General features: G+C 56.8%; 11 protein-coding genes across 11 annotated transcripts; 4 read left to right on the forward strand and 7 right to left on the reverse strand.

Annotated features, from left to right (window-relative positions):
- Positions 1-226: 226 nt before the first annotated feature.
- On the reverse strand, positions 227-2,219 carry BDY17DRAFT_297414 (uncharacterized protein). Its single transcript, XM_033733596.1, has one exon. It carries the CDS (start codon positions 2,071-2,073, stop codon positions 370-372), a length of 1,704 nt encoding a protein of 567 aa, XP_033589996.1. The 5' UTR covers positions 2,074-2,219; the 3' UTR covers positions 227-369.
- A 378-nt stretch (positions 2,220-2,597) lies between these two features.
- Positions 2,598-3,137, forward strand: BDY17DRAFT_310436 (uncharacterized protein; the record flags this gene model as incomplete). Its single annotated transcript, XM_033735434.1, has 1 exon — positions 2,598-3,137. The coding sequence occupies one exon, from the start codon at positions 2,598-2,600 to the stop codon at positions 3,135-3,137; it is 540 nt and encodes a 179-aa protein (XP_033589997.1).
- On the forward strand, positions 3,082-4,344 carry BDY17DRAFT_147326 (uncharacterized protein). The gene is made up of 3 exons (XM_033729589.1): positions 3,082-3,339; positions 3,409-3,787; positions 3,857-4,344. The coding sequence occupies exons 1-3, from the start codon at positions 3,174-3,176 to the stop codon at positions 4,044-4,046; spliced, it is 735 nt and encodes a 244-aa protein (XP_033589998.1). The 5' UTR covers positions 3,082-3,173; the 3' UTR covers positions 4,047-4,344.
- A 310-nt stretch (positions 4,345-4,654) lies between these two features.
- Positions 4,655-5,725, reverse strand: BDY17DRAFT_243003 (uncharacterized protein; the record flags this gene model as incomplete). The annotated part of the gene is made up of 1 exon (XM_033730399.1): positions 4,655-5,725. A coding segment is annotated over one exon (1,071 nt), but the record flags the coding sequence as incomplete, so codon positions are not given.
- A 38-nt stretch (positions 5,726-5,763) lies between these two features.
- On the reverse strand, positions 5,764-7,352 carry BDY17DRAFT_297420 (putative triacylglycerol lipase). The gene is made up of 5 exons (XM_033733597.1): positions 6,854-7,352; positions 6,785-6,798; positions 6,202-6,685; positions 6,117-6,151; positions 5,764-6,067 (listed from the first exon to the last, which is right to left on the reverse strand). Exons 1-5 carry the CDS (start codon positions 7,267-7,269, stop codon positions 6,042-6,044), a joined length of 975 nt encoding a protein of 324 aa, XP_033590000.1. The 5' UTR covers positions 7,270-7,352; the 3' UTR covers positions 5,764-6,041.
- A 207-nt stretch (positions 7,353-7,559) lies between these two features.
- Positions 7,560-9,086, forward strand: BDY17DRAFT_310440 (uncharacterized protein; the record flags this gene model as incomplete). The annotated part of the gene is made up of 1 exon (XM_033735435.1): positions 7,560-9,086. The coding sequence occupies one exon, from the start codon at positions 7,560-7,562 to the stop codon at positions 9,084-9,086; it is 1,527 nt and encodes a 508-aa protein (XP_033590001.1).
- Positions 9,087-9,216: 130 nt separating this feature from the next.
- BDY17DRAFT_316808 (acyl-CoA dehydrogenase/oxidase) lies at positions 9,217-10,762 on the reverse strand (the record flags this gene model as incomplete). The annotated part of the gene is made up of 3 exons (XM_033736036.1): positions 9,217-9,292; positions 9,347-10,548; positions 10,679-10,762. The coding sequence occupies 3 exons, from the start codon at positions 10,760-10,762 to the stop codon at positions 9,217-9,219; spliced, it is 1,362 nt and encodes a 453-aa protein (XP_033590002.1).
- A 116-nt stretch (positions 10,763-10,878) lies between these two features.
- BDY17DRAFT_297425 (uncharacterized protein) lies at positions 10,879-12,782 on the reverse strand. The gene is made up of 3 exons (XM_033733598.1): positions 12,707-12,782; positions 12,607-12,655; positions 10,879-12,549 (listed from the first exon to the last, which is right to left on the reverse strand). Exons 1-3 carry the CDS (start codon positions 12,760-12,762, stop codon positions 11,074-11,076), a joined length of 1,581 nt encoding a protein of 526 aa, XP_033590003.1. The 5' UTR covers positions 12,763-12,782; the 3' UTR covers positions 10,879-11,073.
- A 155-nt stretch (positions 12,783-12,937) lies between these two features.
- On the reverse strand, positions 12,938-14,560 carry BDY17DRAFT_324167 (major facilitator superfamily domain-containing protein; the record flags this gene model as incomplete). The annotated part of the gene is made up of 2 exons (XM_033737141.1): positions 12,938-14,243; positions 14,304-14,560. 2 exons carry the CDS (start codon positions 14,558-14,560, stop codon positions 12,938-12,940), a joined length of 1,563 nt encoding a protein of 520 aa, XP_033590004.1.
- A 437-nt stretch (positions 14,561-14,997) lies between these two features.
- On the reverse strand, positions 14,998-16,181 carry BDY17DRAFT_147534 (glycoside hydrolase superfamily). Its single transcript, XM_033729590.1, has 2 exons — positions 15,948-16,181; positions 14,998-15,886 (listed from the first exon to the last, which is right to left on the reverse strand). The coding sequence occupies exons 1-2, from the start codon at positions 16,073-16,075 to the stop codon at positions 15,073-15,075; spliced, it is 942 nt and encodes a 313-aa protein (XP_033590005.1). The 5' UTR covers positions 16,076-16,181; the 3' UTR covers positions 14,998-15,072.
- A 1,066-nt stretch (positions 16,182-17,247) lies between these two features.
- BDY17DRAFT_310444 (INO80 complex, subunit Ies4) lies at positions 17,248-18,091 on the forward strand (the record flags this gene model as incomplete). The annotated part of the gene is made up of 2 exons (XM_033735436.1): positions 17,248-17,636; positions 17,695-18,091. 2 exons carry the CDS (start codon positions 17,248-17,250, stop codon positions 18,089-18,091), a joined length of 786 nt encoding a protein of 261 aa, XP_033590006.1.
- Positions 18,092-18,593: the final 502 nt, after the last annotated feature.

Below are 18,593 nucleotides of genomic sequence, written 5' to 3' on the forward strand. Positions count from 1 at the left end.
GGGTATGCACGTACAACATTAATGTACGTAATTATCGACGGAAGTCCTTGGACTGGAGATAAGTAAGCCTGAATAGTACTATGGTCAAGCATGATGAGTGAAATAACATTCGCTTCGGGCGCGAGCCTCACCGTGAACCCTTGAGCCTTGCGCCAGCCTTGCGGGAGCCGCACAGGCGAAGGTATTTGGATCCAACGATTAAATCGCAGCCAGGCACCCGCAAATATCAGGACGCATTGAGCAATAGATAGACGGACTCTGATCGTCTAGAAGAGGTCGGATATATCTATTCAGCCGCTGAGCATGCACTCCTTTGCTCGCAGCTCAACGCTACAAATTCCGACGGACCACCACGTTGCCTGTTTCCTTCTACGCCTGCTTCCGCTTCTTATACCCCTTGCCCTTGTCTTTCGAAACCTTCTTCGCACGCTCCTCACGCTTCACATTCTTCAACACTCGCCGCGCCACCGCACGGGCCAAGGCCACTTCCTCCTTGGAAAAGCCACCCAGAGTAGACTGGACCTTCACCAGCGGCACATCCTGCACGCCGCCAAGGGCAACCATACCGGACCCATCGCCCGCGCCCTGGGTTTCCCGGCGAGAATGTAACAAGATTTGTTTGGCCAGGGCTTCGCGCTCTTCGATTTTGCGTTGCCCACGAGAAACCTTGGGCGCCGCTGGAAGGGCGCGGCCGGCGCGCACCTTTTTCGCCTCGCGCTTTGCTGCCATCCAGTCTCTGCGCGCTTTGCGCACGGCTTTGGGCAGGTCTTTGACGACTTTGCCTTCCCAGATGCGCGGGTCAAGTGGGACTGGTCTTCCGGGGATGTAGATGTAGCTTTCGTCACCTGCGGGCTCGAGGCCGGCCAGAGGTCTACTGTTGGCGCTCGGCACTTTCGCCTGGGTGTGTGGGTTGGTGAGATTTTCGTCGCCTTCAGTGTCGATCACAAAGCCTTCCGAACGATCTTCGGCATCACCATTTGCCACTACAGCATTGGTTGAAGCGGCTTGCGCAGCCAGTGACGCTTTCCAAGCCTTCTCCGTAGCCTTCTTCTGTCTCCTCTCTTCCTTCTTCGCTGCACGTTCATGCTTCTCGGCCTGTCGTTCCGCATCCGTCTGCGCAATTTCAGACTCCTTCCTGGACTTTCGAGGCTTCTTCGGTTTATTGCGCTCCTCCTTGGGTTGTTGCGGCCTGTCCCCCATCAAATACGCCTTGGCCGCGCGCTTGAGCTCCCGCTTCATCTTCTCCCGAGCGATCTTCTGCTTCTTCAGAGCATTACTCCCCGATCCACCAGGAAGTGTCATGGGCGTATGGAGGCCGACTTGATCGAAGACTTCTTGCATTCCGGCGGGGAGCGGCTCAGTGCGCATGGCAGTCGCGTTCGCGCCGGTGAGGACCATGCCATGGCGAACATCGCCGGGGCCGGCAGGAATGAGGCCACGCCTCAATGCCTCGACGACGAATTGTTTGGCTTGGCCGTCGATGTCTCGTAGAGGTCGCTCCTTCTTTGCCTTCTCTTGAGGGAGTGTCACTTGCTCGTTTGCTTCTGCTCGCTCCTCCTCTGCCATTTGCACTGCATTCTCATCCGGTTCAAGTTTGCGCCGTGCTCGTTTCTCCACAGGTCGCTCAGTGCGTTTGCGCTTGCGATTCAGCTTCTCCATGCTTTCCGGAACGGCGGTGAGCTCATCTCGAGGAGGAATGTCGATGGCCATATCGCGAGGAGTGTCCTGTCTCTCCTTTGGAGTCGAGATCCCCGAGCTCTCCGCACTGTGCCCAATGCTCCCCTCGAATCTCTCGCCCTGCACAAAGCGCCCGTACAAGCCGCCTCTGTTGATTCCGTGCTGCTGGACGCTGGCCAGCACACTCTGTTGCCCCGTGCCGAAATTCTTCAAGCCTTGATCGAAGGCGCGCAGCCACCACTGATCGGACACCGGCCCATGCTTGTCTTTGCCCAGGCCCAGGACATCGACCTTCTGGCTGACGAGCAGCGGTTTCTTGATGCCGCGGTTGGTGTGATCGAGCGAGTGGCCGTCGCCTCGCCAGCCGTGTCTCTTGAGGTATGCCGAAGCGTCCATTCACCGCCCAGCAATGATTGGAGGTGGCTCGGGAACGTGGAGGGTGCAAGAAACCATCACCCAGAGTTGAGGGACAGACTTTTTGATGATCGCCCAAAATTTAGGCGGGGAAGCTTCGGGGGTCGGAGAAAGCTTGTTCCGGGCTGTCGCGAAGATCTACGGGGGTTTCAAGTCAAGGTAAGGTATTAACGGTTCGGGTTGGAGGTGCGCGGCTGAAAGATGCGAGCGAGTCGCGCCGATTGGACCAACCCGAGTGGGCAGTGGTTGGACGGTGGACACAGTAATCTGGCGCAGTTATGCTCCGAGCCGCGCCAAACAGCGCAATGCCTACCTGACCGCTGCATAAAAAGCCTTCCCCAGCCGCGGCTGCTTGGCAGTAGGTAGGTGATGTGTCTACTGTGGGAGGCCTGACAGAAATCTCTGCTCCCTCCTCCAGCCGCGCACGCCGTCGGCGCTGGTATGCGAAGGAGAGAACGTGGCATAGACGGAAGGCCTCTGATCCACTCCTCTCCCGCTACTCCAACATGACCAAGCCGTCCGGCTCCTCGACCATGTCCTTCGGCTCCTCTGCCACGCCATTCAGGGCTAAGAGCAATCAACAACCTGCCTCCATCGCGGACATCGCCCGACACCTAGAGTGCCTGAGCGAGCTGATCGTGGGCTCATGGGACGAGTCGAACGGGTATCGCGCGCGCGAAATCATGCCTCGACATTGCCCCGCCACCTTTCAAACCGAGTTTATTTCCATGGACTTCGGAGCCTGGCCACACCTGCCCGCTCTCGAAGACTACCTGAAGCACTGCGACAATCTGCGGCTCGTGAATCCGGCGTGGCGCATGAATGCGTACAATTTCTCCGCCTTTGTCGACCGCGAGCTGCAGACCGCGGTGGTGTGGTTTACGTCGGGCCCCAGTAGCCAGCCTGCGAATGACGAAGGCAACTGGAATACGCACCGCGAGAGCGTGAGCAAGTTGAAGTGGAGGAGGCGCGAAGGGGATGGAGAGTGGGAATGTTATTGCCACAGCGTCATTCGCGGCGGCGGTGTGGCCGTACCCATGGGATGAGTGTGGGCATTTCTTCGCCACTCCTTCACCACGCACATGACCACTCGAACCGGACGATACTTCGACCCCTACGAACTCGAGCCGGGGAGAAAGTCTGTGGTTCGCATGCTCCAGCACTGGAAGAGCCGAATCTTTTTGAAGAACCGGTGGGACGTGTCATGTGAACACCAGCTCTGCGAACTTCTCACCTGGACAGCAAGAGGTCAGCTTACCACTATCCCACCTCCACAGCCTCGCCACTCACCAAAACCAACCAGTCTTTCGGTATTAGCCACGGTGTCCAAGAAGAAAAACCAGGATGGGTCAAAAGTGCGCCGGCGATATTCTTTTGCTCCTCCCGACTTCTTCTTCCTCTTCTTCTTCTTCACTCACCTTCCCATCCTTCAACTCCAACTCCAACTGCGACTTCAACAGCAGCTCTACAAGTATCTACCAATACCAATCAACAAGATGGCCATGCTCCCAATCGTGATCGGCGCGATGTTCGCCGGCACAATCGTCTTCGTCGGCGGCGGCATAATGAAGGCACGCGGCGACCCTATCTTCCTAGGCGGTGGCACACCCCACCATCCGCCCAAGGACTGGCGCAAACGTGACGCCGACGACCGCCTCATGCGCGCTCTATACATCATCCCACAGGGCAGCGCAAAGTACGTCGTCTCCTTTTCCTCGCTCGCCGTGCAGAGTATGCAGTCGCTGATTCGTGTTTTCGCATCTAGTATGTCGCATCCTGGCTGGAACGCGCTGAGCGGCTTGGTCGCGCATCGCAAGCACCCGCACGATTCCCACGGGGAGAAGAACGCGCTCTTCGTCAACGAGGCGAAGAACTTCAGTGTCGAAGGCACGCTCACTGAGCTCGCGGTACGAACAACACCCTCAACCCCTTCTCGCCCTGAGTACACGCGCTAACCCGTAGAAGGCGGTCGCCAACCACCGCGGCGTGATGCACGGCCACATCACCGTGCCCTTCGGCGCGAACGAGGAAATGGCGCAGGGCAAGTACATCGCCGTCGATCCCGAGGAAGCCGATGCGGAGACCGTCGACGCTTTCGACGGCCTGGAGAGGGCCCTTCAGGACCTTGAGCGCTCGGGGGCTAACGCGATGGACTTCTTGCGTCTTGCGATTGAGTAGGAGAAGGATGAGAGTAAGCATTAAGAGGGCATCGTGGTGGGCGAGGTGGCAGCTGAGCTTAGGGGAGAACAGGGAGGGGTGACTGACGAGGTGGACGCTGAGGTCAAGCGCTGAGAATGGGTCGTATGGGATGTTGGTAAGCGTTCTGAACAGTACCAACGCGAGCGTTATCTGGACAAATTGGATGAAGTTTTACGTTTTCCTATGGTTCTTAGAGCCTGGGCACATATTGGACCTCGAGTACTTTTCATGAGACGAGTCTTTGGGCAAGAATCTCCATCTACAGGATGGACTGGCCTTCTCGGCTTTCACTCGAATTCCAGATACATAGTCTCTACTGCCCTGGGACAAGTTATTGGTCAGGGGCACTCGCTCACCGCCGCATCTTCTTCATCATCCGCTTCTTCCGCGCATCAAACGCAGCCCCAATCCCATCATCCCGCGGACTGTCCTCCACAGCCCGGCGCTTCCGACTCCGATCAAGCGCATTATCTTTCCCCTTGCGCCGTGTCAAATCGCCAATCCGATCCACACTATCGCCCAGCTCCCTCCACTCCTCGCCCCCAAAACCCCCACCGCGATCCCGGCGCTGGTTCTTCGACCTCTCCTTCCTCGACTCCGGCGGCAGGCGCACGAGATGCGTCTCCTCGTAGTTCTGCCGCTCCTGTTCGCGCGCCAGCTGCTTGGCGTCTTTCGTTTTCCGGCCGCCCGACGTGATTGTGCTGCCGATGCTCGGGACCGCGAGAGGAGCTTGTGAGAGCTCTGTGCTGACGTACTCGTCCAGAGTGGCTGAGCGGCCTGGTCTTCGCTCTTTGCGCTCTTTCGTCTCTGTTGTAGGCATAGAGGTGGCGGAGATGCGCGGAGGCCGGTAAACGCCTTCCCCTCCCTCGTCAACTTGTCGCTCACGCTCCGCATCCACATTGCTTTGTGCGAATCTTGAAGGGTCGGGACGATGCATGGTCGCAGCCACCTCGTCCTCTTCCGCCTCACTATCGCTCTCGTCCTCATCATCTGAATCCTCCTCTTCGGACTCATCCCTTCCATTCATCTTCGCAAGCTCCTTGACCTTCTTCGCATCTGCCTTTAGCTTTCCCGCCCGCTCATCATCATCTGCAGCCTTGACCACGCGATCAATCTGGTACTTGATCTTACTCTCTAGCGGCCACACGCCGCGCTCAATGTACACCCTCTGCTCGACCAATTTTCGCGTAATCTCGCTGTTCAGCTTCTTCGTTTCGGCTAGACTTTTGCCATCTTTGACGGCGCGCACGACATTGAGGTTGCGCAGGGCGAGCGCCTGGAGGTAGGAGAGGAAGAGGTCGTTTTTGATGTCGAGGAGAGAGATGCCGTTGTCTGGTGGGAGGAGGGTGGTGGGATCCGGAAGGGCGGTGATGGCAGATTGGGTGGCGGTAGTAAGATCACTGAGCACGTCAGCGATATTTGTTGGAGTAGCCATGGGCTGGGCGATGTTAATGTGGTTGTTGCGTCGTGGTGGTTTGGAAATTTTGAAGATGAAATGCTGGGAATTGTATTTAAACTTTCACTAGCTTGAAGCTTCGCGTCCCTCGCCGTAAGGCTGGCATGTGACCGATTGGGGACGATCTCGGCGATTTTACATCTATCCTCAGAGCTCTCGACTACAGGTTGGAGCACCGGCGGTGATGCTAGCTAGTGAGATGTGCCATATCTCCCGTCGAGATCTTGGACCATGATCCCAAACACCTAATTTCTTCTCGAAGCTTTGACTTGTGCCCATCGTGTTGCCATATTCCTCATAATCCTTCTTTGGCAAGCATGTCTGGAGAAGATCAGCACGAACATAACCATAATGGTCACCCACAACTTACCCGCTATTGAAAGATAGAACGCAATTGCATTGAACCTGTTACGGCCTTAGTTCCTGATAATCAAAGAGCGGCAGGCCAGACTTACTTTCGCTTCTGCCCGGTCATCGAAAAGAGATACCACCTCAGCTTATTCGTCCAGTTGATGAGATCCAAATGGCTCACATTCTGCAATGTGCCTTTGTAGGTACCCCACTGGCTGCTGGAAACACTGACAAGGCCATCATTCGGACCCTCAGCTTGCTGTACAATTCTATGCGAACGTCGAAACACCGAAGTCAGCTGTGGTTGGAAAGTCGCCCCGAAGCTGAAGTAGCGGACGCTGTCCACGTCTGGAGTGCGCGGGTTGAAGTGCTCGAGCATGTAGTTTTCGGTGAGTTGTCGGAAGGCGCCCGTTTCGAGACCGAAGAATTCGAGGGCGCGGTAGAGCTTGGGCACGTTTGATGTGCCTATTAGGTTGAAGATGTAGTCTGCGAATGCGGAGCCTCGGTGTGGTGTTGCGACCGTCGTTAGGGAGAGGACCTTGACGTTTGGTGGGTGGATGCGGGAGAGCATGTGCCGGGCGTCCAATCCTCTGGGTTATGATCAGTTTTAAAGCCGTTCAATAGAGGGCGATACTATTACCCCTGTATCGTGTTAGCAGTGCGCGTCACAAGTTGGTAATCATAGACCAACCATGCTATGCCTGAAATTTGTTAGTCTTGAATCAACATCGATCGCAGGATGAATAGAAAGCATACGCAATAATATTCACCGCCTTTCCCCCAGCCTTCTCCTCAATGACCCGCGCCAACTTCTCCGCCCTCACTTCAATTCGTCCAGAAGGCGGAACCTCGGCGGTAATGACCTCTACCCCCTTCGCCGCCAGAGCCTCCGTAATACCATACCAGTACGCAATGCTCTGACCGGCTAGATGCAATTTGTCGAAGCCCAGCAGACCGTGCGCGAGGATGATGGCATGCTTGGGTACTTCGTACTTGTCGCGCATCACCAGGAAATTGTCCTCGAGAATGTGGCCGATGTCATCGAGACGTGGATCTTTCGAGGCCTGCCACAGAGACGCGCGGGAAGCGAAATGCCTCCTTGGCTTCGGGACTCGGCATCCATGCTGGGTGAGTAGACGCCGGCGGAGCGCTGTTCGGTGGACGACGAGCATTATCGCGCATGTCGAGGGGCGAGAGATGGAGGAGATCAGGTCGGAAAGTTGAGGGTGGGAAGACGCGTTGGGCGTTGGCTTTGACGTCACCTCATCGCGAGCGCGGGATTCAATTCACACCTACACGAGGTACCCGGTACCTTTGCTGACAAGGCTAGGCTGAGAGACTGCTGCCTTGTGAACCTTCCTGTACCAAGATATATACTAGACAACGCCACCCACTCACTACACAAATTACCGTCAACTTTTCCTTTCTTCCATCAGCCTCTCAAAGACTCTACGTTGCTAGCATGTTGCCGCCCGATGTAACCCCAGACGCGATCCGGCAGGAGCCCAACATCTCTCGCGTGGAAACGGAGCTTAACAGTTGTGCATTCAGCTTCGCATTGCTCGGGCGGATCGACGTCGCCAAACAGCTCGCCGAGATCCTGTACGAACACGGCGCCACGCAAGGACGCCGGGCCCTCCACAGCTGCCTCAAGTTCGCGTGGCGCGAGTCCAGTCAATGGCCGAAAGGTGGGCCTTTGGACAACTATGGAGTCTCCTCGGATGAGGCGGATCCAGCGGACAGAGATGAGAGTTCGGTTGATGTTGTAGAGGGTGATGACGGCGACGATCGCGCGAGGCTGGATGAGCTCCTCGGTGTCGAGGACAATGGCTTCTCCGACGCAGTGACCGGGTATACCGCCATGGAGAAGAGCCGCAGACTGGTGGACGCGCTTGAGTTATCAGTAAAGCTACATCGCGTTGAACCTCAACCAAAGTCCGCGGGTAGAGAGCTTAGATCCAAGCGGGCAAAAGCGGCAGAGGGCCAGGCCACGCCGCAGACGGAGCCAGAAACACAATTCAAAGTGTCGGATCTCGACGCAGAAAGCGCGGACATTTTGACGAGAATTGTGGTACGGCTTCACGCCAATTCGCAGGTCAGCTACCTCGGCGACACGAAAAGTTTGTGGCCATTCTATGTTCGGGGATTGCTGGCGGACGCTGTCGATGTCAGCCAAGAGGAAATGGAGGAGAAGGGCCGGGGCCTGATAGAGGCCTTTAAGGACCGCTTCCAACATGGTTCCGCGGTGTCTCGTTTTGCGGGCAAGACGGTTGAAGAGCTCTTGGAGATCGGCGACGAAACGACGAGAGAAACCCTTCATGCCCTGAACGAGAAGGAGGATGACGACGAGCATAAGCAGACTGTTCCTGAGTCATTGTTCAACGCCCCCGCCACGGACGAGGAGATTGCACAGCTGGAAAAGAAGCTAGGCATCGCTCTGCCCGACGACTTCAAGGCCTTTTTGAAAATCAGCAACGGCTTCGGACAAGACGAGGAAAACGGCATGGCCAACGATGAGTGTCCCCACCCAGCTTTGCACGGCACTTCAGCGGTGCACTGGGTGGAGGAGAACTACTTCGTAGCACCTGTAGCGCTACTCCAGCTCCCGACTGAATACGAGGAACTCGTCGGCACGGAGAAGAAGAGCAGCCAAGTGCTTGAAGGCATAGAGTTCGACACGGCCTTTCCGTTATTCGATCGTGTGCTCGAGGTCGGCACCCGAGACATTGACAGCTTGTGGCTAGTGCAACCCGACTTGGTCAAGCAGTGCGTCGCGCAGTACGGCAAGATGTACGACAAGGCGGACGAGAAGCAGAAGAAGATCATCGTGCGGGCGATGGAGTCTTTTGCTGGCAGTAAAGAAGCTTTTGAGAGCTCGGATTGGTGCTTTGTGGATTCGTCGGCTGGCGGGGCGGCGTCGATGAGTTTCTATGCCAGTTTCACGCATTACTTGAGGCACGTTGTCGAAGAGCTGGTGAAGACTGGATAGTCAGCCATGATGATGATAATGAAGTCATACATGCCGCATCAACTTATTTACACCGTCCACTGAACTCCGTGCGCTGCAAGTTTGCCGGAACACCCCTTATTGACCCAATCTGCATTCGCCGAACGACGTTCTAAGTGGTGTACTCCCTCTGCAACAACCGCCCGATCGTCGTCTTTTGAATCATTGACGTGCCCTCGTAAATCTGGCTGTCGAAGGGGTCAGTAAACCATCTTTAGAGAAGACTGTTGCAGATAACTTACCCAATCATCGCATCGCGGTAGTACTTCTCTGCCAGGCCTTCGCGCACGAAGCCCATTCCTCCCATCCACGCCACAGCCTGCGCGCTCACCTTGCCGGCAATCTGCGACGCGTAGAGCTTCGCCATGGCCGCGTCGATGACAAAGTCCTGACCAGCTTCCTTCTTCCGCGCAGCATTGTAGACCAGAGCGCGAGCGGCGGTGATTTCGGTGTAGGCCTGGGCAAGCTCGTGCTGCATTCCCTGGAACTCGCCGACGAGCTGACCAAACTGCTTGCGATCGTTCCAGCAGTACTTGGCCGCGTTCTCCCACGCGCCGAGAGCGAGACCCGTCATCTGCGCGGCAATACCGATGCGGCCTTCGTTGAGGAGGCCAATGGCGTACTTGTAGCCCTGCCCCTCCTCGCCGAGCAAATTGCCCTTGGGAATTTCCACGTCGTCAAAGTTGATGACGCACGTGCTCGACGCCTTGATGCCCAGCTTCTTCTCCTTCTTCGCGATGCTGAAGCCCTTCATCTCCTTGTCGACGATGAACGCCGTGATGCCCTTGTAGCCCGCCTCGGGGTTGAGGTTGGCGAAGACGATGAAGAAGTTGGCCTCGACGGAGTTGGAAATCCACATCTTGCTGCCGTTGATCTTGTACCCATCCGCCGTCTTCTCCGCCTTGGTCTTGAGCGCGAATGCATCGGATCCCGACGCCGGCTCGGACAGGCAGAAAGAGCCGACGGTGTCGGTTGCCAGCTTGGGCAGCCACTTGGACTTGGACTCCTCCGTGCCGTACTTCATAATCGCCGTATTGCACAGGGTGTTGTGGACATCGACCATGACGCTCACGCTGGGATCGATGCGCGCCAGCTCCTCAATGCCCACGATGGCGGCGGTGAAGTTCATGCCCGCGCCACCGTACTTCTCCGGGATCTCGATGCCCATCAGGCCCTGCTCGAAGCACTGCTCGACGATCGCGGGGTCCATGGCCTCCTTCTCATCCATCTCGCGCACCTTGGGCAGGATGGTTTCGTTGGCGAACTTGGAGACCGACTCTTTCATCATCTCCTCCACTTCGTTCAGATGGAAGATGGGCGTCGGCTCGAGGCCCTCGAGGTCGACGGTGCCGGTCGTGGCGTATTTGCGTGCGGGGGTGGTCGAAATGCATCTTGCTCTGGTTGAAGGGTTAGCGCGTCGCCACTGAAGCTTCCCATGTGATACCTACGCGTGTTGCGATCTTGCAATCGCCGCTCGACTATGGGGAAGGCGTGTGGAGGAGGTTGCCGCAGCGCGGGCGAGTGGCCGCAAAGCACGCGCGAGAGTGGCCATGATGTGTAATGAGTAAGTCGACGATGCTGGAGCAGTAACGAAAAGCTGGGACAATGGGGAATTTTTGAGACAAGAGGTAAGGCGTTGGTCCGAGTGGTGTGTTCATAGAAGTCTGGTGTTTCTACAAGCCGATCCCAGCCGAAGGGCGGTCGCCGAGGGCTTGACCGCGGATCATCTGCGGCTCAAATCACCGCGGCAGCATGTGCTCGCTAACTTCTCCCAGTCTTACGTCTTTGAGTCGTGTGGTCTGTAGACTGAGCATGATAATGACCATGCACACTCGTTTCATTCGGAAAGTGTGTCTGATGCACCTTCCGAAGCTGCATACTGGCCAGCACGTGTCCAGTATTCACTCAAGGCTACATGTGGTAGGAATTCCATTCCACGGCCTGCTTCCTCCTTTCTCAACACCTCCATTCATAAAGTCGTAGCATCAACAGCATCCGCACCCCTCAAGTCCCCCGTGATCTCCTTCTCCTCCACCTCCCTCCCATCCGCATCAGCAACAACCACATCGCCATCCGCATCCCTCGCCGCCGCCGCCTGCCTCTCAGCATCCATCACTTCCCTCAGCTTCTCCACCTCCTTTTCCACATCTCCCGGATCAACCCCAGGTCGCCCCGCGGGATCCTCACTCGCAGCCTGCGCAGCCGCCTCAGCTTCCGAGGCCGGAATGGCTTGCGGAGGAGGTTGCGGAGACTTGCTACGTCCCCTGCCGACCGCAGCTTCCAAATCCAATCCGCCGTCGAAAGCGTGATGCTGTGGCCCCATGTCTTCAGGCCCGATGAGCTCTGGGCCTCGGGCGTGCGGGAGCTCGTCCGCGCCCTCTTCCACCGACTCCATGGCTGTTGTTGGCCGTGCGCTGACGGATCCATCACTGCCTCCAGCTGCTACGCCTGCTCCACTGGTGGTGAAGATGGCGCGTCGAGGGGGGATCTGAGTTAAAGGGACGACGCCGGCTTCTTGCTCTTGGCGGAGGAGTTCGCCTTGTGTTACGCCGCCCTGCTCGCGGAGCTGGGCTTCCATGGTACCGGAGGAGGTAGAGGAGCTGGCGTCTGATTGGTCGGACAGGGTTGGAGATGCCGGAGAAGGGTGCAATCCGTTCATTAACGATGTCGTTACTCCGTTGCTGTTGACGGAAACGGTGTCGGTGCCACCCGACCCGTGGAGTCCTTCCTCTCCGCCGTGGTTGCGGAGCTCTCCAGAGTTCGACGCCCCATTGGCAGCAGTGTGTGGGAACGAGTTGTTCCTAAGCCATGGGATCGGAGTCAGCAGTGCGCCTCCCAGACTCTCGTCACTTCCCAGTCCGTGACCCTCCGTGATGCCGTTCGCCATGTTCGTGTCGCCGTTCGTGAGGAGGCCATGAGTGGTGAGATGCGCAGTCGATAGAGGAAAGTCGGTGACGGGAGAGCTGACGTTGACCACACGATCAAGAGCTCGCAGGAAAGAGGGAAGAAAGCGATAGTGTCGTTTAGGATGGAGCGCCAGTTCCGCCAGCCGTTGGATCGTGTACGGAGGGCTATGTTGGAAGTCGCGCTCGAGCGTATGTCGCAGAACCGTGTATAAACTGAGGAGATCCGGGGGTAGCGTGCCTGATTGCGCTTCAACGCTGTCCGCACGCTGCACCGCGTCCTCTGCATGATCGCGTTGCGGCCGTGATATTGACGGCCTGCCAGCTGCAATGTCTGTCGGCGCGTCGTTCTCTTTCGTACTACTCTGGCTGTTCGTATGTGCCTCGTTCTCCTGCTCTGCATCAGGCAGTTCCCCCTCTCGCTCCTCGCGGTCATCGTGTCCAGAGTTGGGGGGCGTGGATGCCACGACTTCGGGATCTATCGTTGGCGGCTGCGATTGGGGCAGTGGGATGGAAGGAATAGGGAAATCGTTGTGCACAATCTGGGGCCTGGGTCAGTCTTGGCCGATGGCGGTGAGAGGACGCATCGGGGGACAAACATCGTGCAGGCGTTGGAGGAGCGCTTCCAACACGCGAGGCCACTCGGCGCTGTCGTTTGGTCAGCGGGCAGCATCAGACCAGTGAAATTGCAGGGCTTACACGTCGATGGAGCCATCCCGAGCCGCGCCCTCCAAGATGGCTTCACTCGACATCATGTTGGCGCGTGCATCCGTGCTGGCGCAAAGGTGCAGGTGCTGAGGATGAGCTTGGGGAAGTCGGCCACGCCAAGCAAATTCGTCGTAACACGGAAAGCATGTGAAGCGCGACTGCTGAGTTGGTTTCATAAGGCATATCTATCTATTTACATTCATAAATGAAACATCATGACATCTACTCTTCGTGTAATGCCCGTGCCGCGTCTCTCTGTAGCTTGCGTTTTTTGAAAATGCTCCCTCCCGTCCATATCGCCACAGGAATTGCAGTGGCGAAAGAAATACAGCCCAAGATGAGCGTCGAGGTCGGCCAGCCTGATGCCTGCACCGTCAAACCCGCCAGCAACGGGCCGATGAGAAAGCCTCCTGCCCATGCCACATTGAACAAGCTGTAAGCCTGCGCATATGCTCCGTTTTTGCCAAAGTAGCCTGCGGGTCGATTGCGTCCCTTGGCCTCCACAGCGTACGCTATCTCCGCCATCATCGGGGTCAGCGTCATCGTCAGGCCTGTCCCGGTCAGCGCTAGCAACGCGCAGAGGAGCACTTTCTGGTTCAGTGTATCTTTGTACACGAGTCGAAGCAGAATCAGACAGGGGCCGGCGAGGATAAAGCCGGCTGTGGCGTACCATCGCGGGCCGTGTTTGTCGCTCAGATGCCCAAAGACAGGGCCCAGGAACGATGATATGACCAGTGGAAGGAATATCAGGCCAGCGCCAATGGAATTGAAGTGGAAGGTGTCGCGGACGTAGAGTGGCAGGATCGAGTCGAAGGAGGTGTATAGGGTCGCTTGGATTGTGCATCCAAAGATGGCGGACAGGACCCTTCGGGACGAGAGCAGTCTCACGACCGGGGGAAGATGCGCAGTCCAGTGCTTGACGATTTCTGGAACGTGGTCGGGCACGATGACCGGCGGTATTGGAGCGTCGTCCGGTGCCGAGACCGCGTTCTCTCTCAACTCATTGACGGCTGTCTTGCCATCTGAGGCTCCCTTGGTGTCCGCCTGTCTCACTTCGTCCATCTCGATGTCGAGTCCCGCTTGGTGGGTTTCATCAGTTTTTCCGCCGAGGCCTTCCTGATCCGTCTTGACTGGTTCGACGGGTAGCCACTTGACCGCCATCTTCTTCTCGATCATGACAAGCCGCAAGAAGATGTCCAAAATGATCAACCCAAAGGCCATGGCGAAGACAGCATAGTAGCCCGCTTTCGCAAAGACCACGCCTCCAAGCAAGGGCGCCAACAACATCGCCATACTCATGCTGAGTCCGACATAGCCCATGGCGACTCCGACCCCCTCCGGCCCAACAGTGTCAACGAGTAGTGCAAGGCCAACGACCCATGGTACAGCGGCGGTAATACCCTGCAGCGCCCTCCCGATGGCCAGGACAGCAATGCTTCTCCCAAGACATAGAATGACCGTCGAGCCCAGGAGCCCCGCAAGTCCCAACAGCATGGGTCCACGTCTCGAACTGATTTTATCCGCGAACCTAACCAACACCATCAGCACGTACGTCCAAACGCTCGGCTCGGGTCAAACATAAACTCACCACCCACAGAGCGGCGCCGCAACCAGTAATCCCGCACCATACACCGCCAGGAAGATGGAGATCCATTTCTGCGTCACGTCCGGCGCGATGCCGGCGCGGGACTTCAGCGCAAAGGGCAGCAATGGCACGATGATGCCATAGACGAAGATGTCGGTGAAGATGGCCGTCGAGACGGTGACGATGATAAAGGTCTTGGAGGAGCGGAATTCCAGGAAGAGCGGAGGCGTGCTGCCCGAGCCGCTGATCCAAGAGAACATGGTGGAGGTTTGGCTGGGCGGAAGATGTGGTGGCGAGAAGGTGTGCAGTCTGCTAATCGTACATCTTTAGAGAAACCAGCAGCTTTTCCAATACGTTGGAAGCGGCCGAGGGTTGAACTAAAGATATTGAGAAGACTAATAAAAGTGCTGAAGTGACCGGACGCCGAATGCCGCAAGGCAATGAAAAGGAAAAGAGTCGTCCGAGGCCGACGAGTCATGGACCTGCCGTTCTCGCAAGACGGCCTCGCCGAGCCTGTCCGCGTTAGGCAAAGACTGGGAGAAAATCCAATTTACCCACCAAGGCCAGAACTGCAAGGTGCAACTCACGTGCATTCAGGTCGCTCTAGACTGGAACTAAGGTAGCTTACAAATGCAGAGCAGCCTTAGCATGCTGCAAGTAATCCACGCCGTTTGAATCAACATTCCCCATGGCTTCTGTTCCATCCCTAGACATGAGACTCTTGTTAGCCCGGATCACGTGCAACAATTCAGGGAAGCGCAACAACTCGGACTCACCACAACATGATGCCCCCCAAATCACCCAGATCCAATGTCAAAACCTCGTGAACAATCTCCGTTAGATTCGCCCCAGACACATATCCACTGCCAGCACCCGCCGGCGCTCCCGGCGCTCCAATGAACAACCTTGGCATTCCCGGTGTCGTACTTCCCAGCGTAAGATTAGCAGACCAAGAAGCAAACGATGACAAAAAGCCCGGACTCCCAAGTTCGCAAGGCGGATTATTGTAGAACTGTACCCAGACGAAGTCGGCCGCATACATCAGCGCCGGCGGGGTAGAGGCGTCGGGCATGGGACATTGCGGCGCTGCGGATATGTAGTATGTTCTGCCGGTGTCCTGGACGAATTGCTGGCGGAGGGAAGTGGCGAGCGTATCGTAGTATGCGGGATTGTGGTTCTCGTTGTCGATGTCGAAGCCGTCAATTACGACGTTCGCTCCGAATGGACGTAGCGCGGAGAGGTTCGTGCCTGCGCCGAAGAGGTTCCATAGCGTTGATGCGAATTGTGCTGCGTCGGTGTTGGAATTCAGGTTACTGTTTCCGTTCGCACCGCCCAGACTGACGAGCACTTTCTTGCCGAGCTGCTGACACGCGGTGATTTCATGGCCGAGGGCGCTACAATTGGCGAGGTTTGGTGCTTCCGGGGATTGGGATGCGAAGCAGGCTGGGCCGAACTCTCCAGAGGGATAGCCGGAGCCGGAGGTGCCGAAGAAGTCGTAGACGAAGGCGAGGATGGCGATGTCGACGTTGGTGTTTTGGCAGAGTGTGAGTAGACCGCCTGCCTGGGTATCCGGCGTTTGGCCGTAGCTGTGTTGACGATTGGCGTTAATGTAGGGTTATTGACTTGTTGCACTGATCGTCAACTTACTACACAGCAACGTTGTCCGTTGCTTGAGCGTTGAATGAATAGGTCCCGGAGACTGCGGTGGCTGTGGTGGTAGTCGTTGAGCTCGTTTCGACGTTGCCTTTGGTTGTGAGATTGTTGTACGCTAGCATGCGACTCGGAACATCCTGCAACAAGCTCGTGCTCGTTGTCTGGGAAGTAGATGGACTGGCGGAAGACGCGACCTGCTGTTTTTTGTACTCTCGGTGTAAATGACGATGGCCATGGGTTCGTCTCGACGAAACGGAGTGCAAGCAAAGGAAGAAAGCGAAGTAAAGAGATGAACGGATTGAGAAGGTGAACATGCTGAGGTTGATGACCGGCGACAGGCCTGAAACTTTGCAATGCCTACCTTCGTGAGGACGTGTGCCCCGTTATGTATATATCAAGCCAGGAGGTTGATGCAAGAATGTATCGAGGCCATGTGGCAGGGTGTTGAATCATGCCGCATTCCAGAGCCCAGCTAGTCATCAGCGGTGGGATGGGTCTGGTATGATCCAACCGATCACTTCCATCCCATTAGAGAGGCAAGTAGACTTGCAATGAGGGATGTAGTGCTATCGCTTTTGACTGTCCTCGTCGACAAGAAGGAATCAATCACGTGCGATAGCAGCAGCTTGATACGCCGGTATCTGGTCTGTCTGGGTCTCAGAAAGTGACGCGCAGACATTGCAGTACAGGCGGCGCAGTCGATTGACGACATAATCAGTCTTACATGTATGGTCAAGAACACGACATGTTACCTGTGACAATCAGTTCACGAAGGGGAAAGCAGCTGCAGGAGAAAGTGATGGCGAGGCGGTGGCGCTCGGTGATTGGCCGAAAAAGGACGCTAACGCCAAGGCATGTGCCTCCGATTTTCGAGATCCTCTAAAGCCTCAATTTGTCTCCCGTCGCGCGAAAGCTACGGCCGCCGGGCTGCCTACGTGACCCTTGGTCAGAATGAAGCGAGTCGCACGCTGCTTGTTCCGGCACGATGCCGCCTCCACCCTTCCATCCGCTTCCCCTTCCCATCCCCCAGCGCTATATACCCTCCCACCCCTCATCCTCTTTCCACCACCACACCCTGCACGCGAGACGAGTGACAATTGTTGCTCCCGCCGGCCGCGATCCATCCAACACCCTCCACCCAAGCAAGGCGAGGCGGTGCCCCGAGCTTGGCTGGAGCGAAACCACGTAATAATCCCTCGCCCCCTCAACCTTCATCACCATCGACCCCATCCATCAACACCCATCATCCCCCATCACCACCACCCTTGAATCGGCCCTCCTGCCGTCGTCGACCATGTCGTCGACCACCACCACCACCATCAAAGCCACTGCCAAAGGGGCGAAGAAGAGCAAAATCATCGTGTTACACATCACCGCCGACAAACTCTCGCGCTTTCCCGCTACGCCCTCCATCTCACGCTCCGCGTCCATCAAAGCCGAGCCTTCGCCGTCAGTACAGCCGCCGGAGCCCGCAGACAAATCATCAGAAGCCAACTCCACCCCGATACCACCTAATGCGAATGATGACACGGACGGCAACTCGCTAGCACCGCCCGGGGCAGAGAATAAAAAGAAGCGACCGGCGGGTAACGCGTCTGGCAAGAAGCGCGCACCCCCTGCCATCGATCCCGATGCTCCTCCCAGGGAGAGGGCTAGACCGGGACCGAAGAAGAAGCCAAGGTTGTGAGTACACTCCCCATAAGTCAGACTGCCATCATCATCAACTAACATCCCCCTGCAGAGCGGACGGTAGCATCGATCGCACTATAGACGGAAAGAAGGTCACCGTCGCCGGCCCCAACCCGGTGACATCCCACAAACTCGGGCCGAAAGCCAACACCGGTGCCATCAATGCCGGACTGCGCGCCCTTGACCGCACAGGCAAGCCGTGTCGGAAATGGGAACGCAAACCTCTCCAGCTCAAGTCCTTCACCGGCACCATGTGGAACATGTCCTCTTGGAACGCACCCGTTCGTGACGCTGGTTTCGCTGGTGATGTCAAGAGTGACACTACTGCTTCGAGTGACGTGAAGCCAAACGGCAGCAGTGCGCTCCCCAGTGAAAGTGGACAGGGAGATTTTGAGATGACGAATGGGATTGAGAGCTCACCCGCGCCCGCGATGGCGGCGGCTTCTTGAACAAGCTACCTTTCAAGACCGTGTATGATGTGTGCATATGAGGGTCAAAGCGGGCGGGAACATGACGCTATGGCATCATATGGATTGAGCATCGATTAGCAAGGCGTTTGTTATGGGGAGCATTGTTTCTGAAGGACGGTTTGAATGGATAGCTTGGTTTCCCTCACGAAGCATCATGTATCAAATGGCCGGGCGCGGAGGCCAAGATAGCGATCGATGCCGCTCTGCGTATTAACAGAGATGCACTACCACTCTACTACCGTTGATCCCAGTCTCGTGTTCGTAGGTGATTGCATGCTTCCCGTATCCAAGGGCGCTGCCAAATCACCCATCCTTCCCTGAGTCCCCCAACCTCGCGCCATCAATTTGCGGGGATGATGTGCTGAACCCGGCTGCACTTGAACTCGCACATGTCACCACTCCCTCCACTTCACTCTTCATCCTTGCACCCTCGTACACACGCAGTGTCTGCCACTGTACCACACTCCTATCCGATGCATAC

This window comes from Neohortaea acidophila (assembly GCF_010093505.1).
Source record: "Neohortaea acidophila strain CBS 113389 unplaced genomic scaffold BDY17scaffold_5, whole genome shotgun sequence".
NCBI classification, from domain to species: domain Eukaryota; kingdom Fungi; phylum Ascomycota; class Dothideomycetes; order Mycosphaerellales; family Teratosphaeriaceae; genus Neohortaea; species Neohortaea acidophila.

Bases quoted from the DNA above. Each gene is read 5' to 3' on its own strand.
- BDY17DRAFT_297414 (XM_033733596.1), bottom strand. From the start codon at position 2,073: ATGGACGCTTCGGCATACCTCAAGAGACACGGCTGGCGAGGCGACGGC.
- BDY17DRAFT_147326 (XM_033729589.1), top strand. From the start codon at position 3,174: ATGACCACTCGAACCGGACGATACTTCGACCCCTACGAACTCGAGCCG. The intron at 3,340-3,408 runs GTCAGCTTACCA...TTTCGGTATTAG, and splicing joins TCTCACCTGGACAGCAAGAG to CCACGGTGTCCAAGAAGAAA. The intron at 3,788-3,856 runs GTACGTCGTCTC...TTTCGCATCTAG, and splicing joins ATCCCACAGGGCAGCGCAAA to TATGTCGCATCCTGGCTGGA.
- BDY17DRAFT_297420 (XM_033733597.1), bottom strand. From the start codon at position 7,269: ATGCTCGTCGTCCACCGAACAGCGCTCCGCCGGCGTCTACTCACCCAG. The intron at 6,152-6,201 runs GTAAGTCTGGCC...AGGCCGTAACAG, and splicing joins ATGACCGGGCAGAAGCGAAA to GTTCAATGCAATTGCGTTCT. The intron at 6,068-6,116 runs GTAAGTTGTGGG...GATCTTCTCCAG, and splicing joins GTTCTATCTTTCAATAGCGG to ACATGCTTGCCAAAGAAGGA.
- BDY17DRAFT_297425 (XM_033733598.1), bottom strand. From the start codon at position 12,762: ATGATGTCGAGTGAAGCCATCTTGGAGGGCGCGGCTCGGGATGGCTCC. The intron at 12,656-12,706 runs GTAAGCCCTGCA...ACCAAACGACAG, and splicing joins CGGGATGGCTCCATCGACGT to CGCCGAGTGGCCTCGCGTGT. The intron at 12,550-12,606 runs GTTTGTCCCCCG...CCCAGGCCCCAG, and splicing joins TCCTCCAACGCCTGCACGAT to ATTGTGCACAACGATTTCCC.
- BDY17DRAFT_147534 (XM_033729590.1), bottom strand. From the start codon at position 16,075: ATGCTAGCGTACAACAATCTCACAACCAAAGGCAACGTCGAAACGAGC. The intron at 15,887-15,947 runs GTAAGTTGACGA...TCGTCAACACAG, and splicing joins ACGGACAACGTTGCTGTGTA to CTACGGCCAAACGCCGGATA.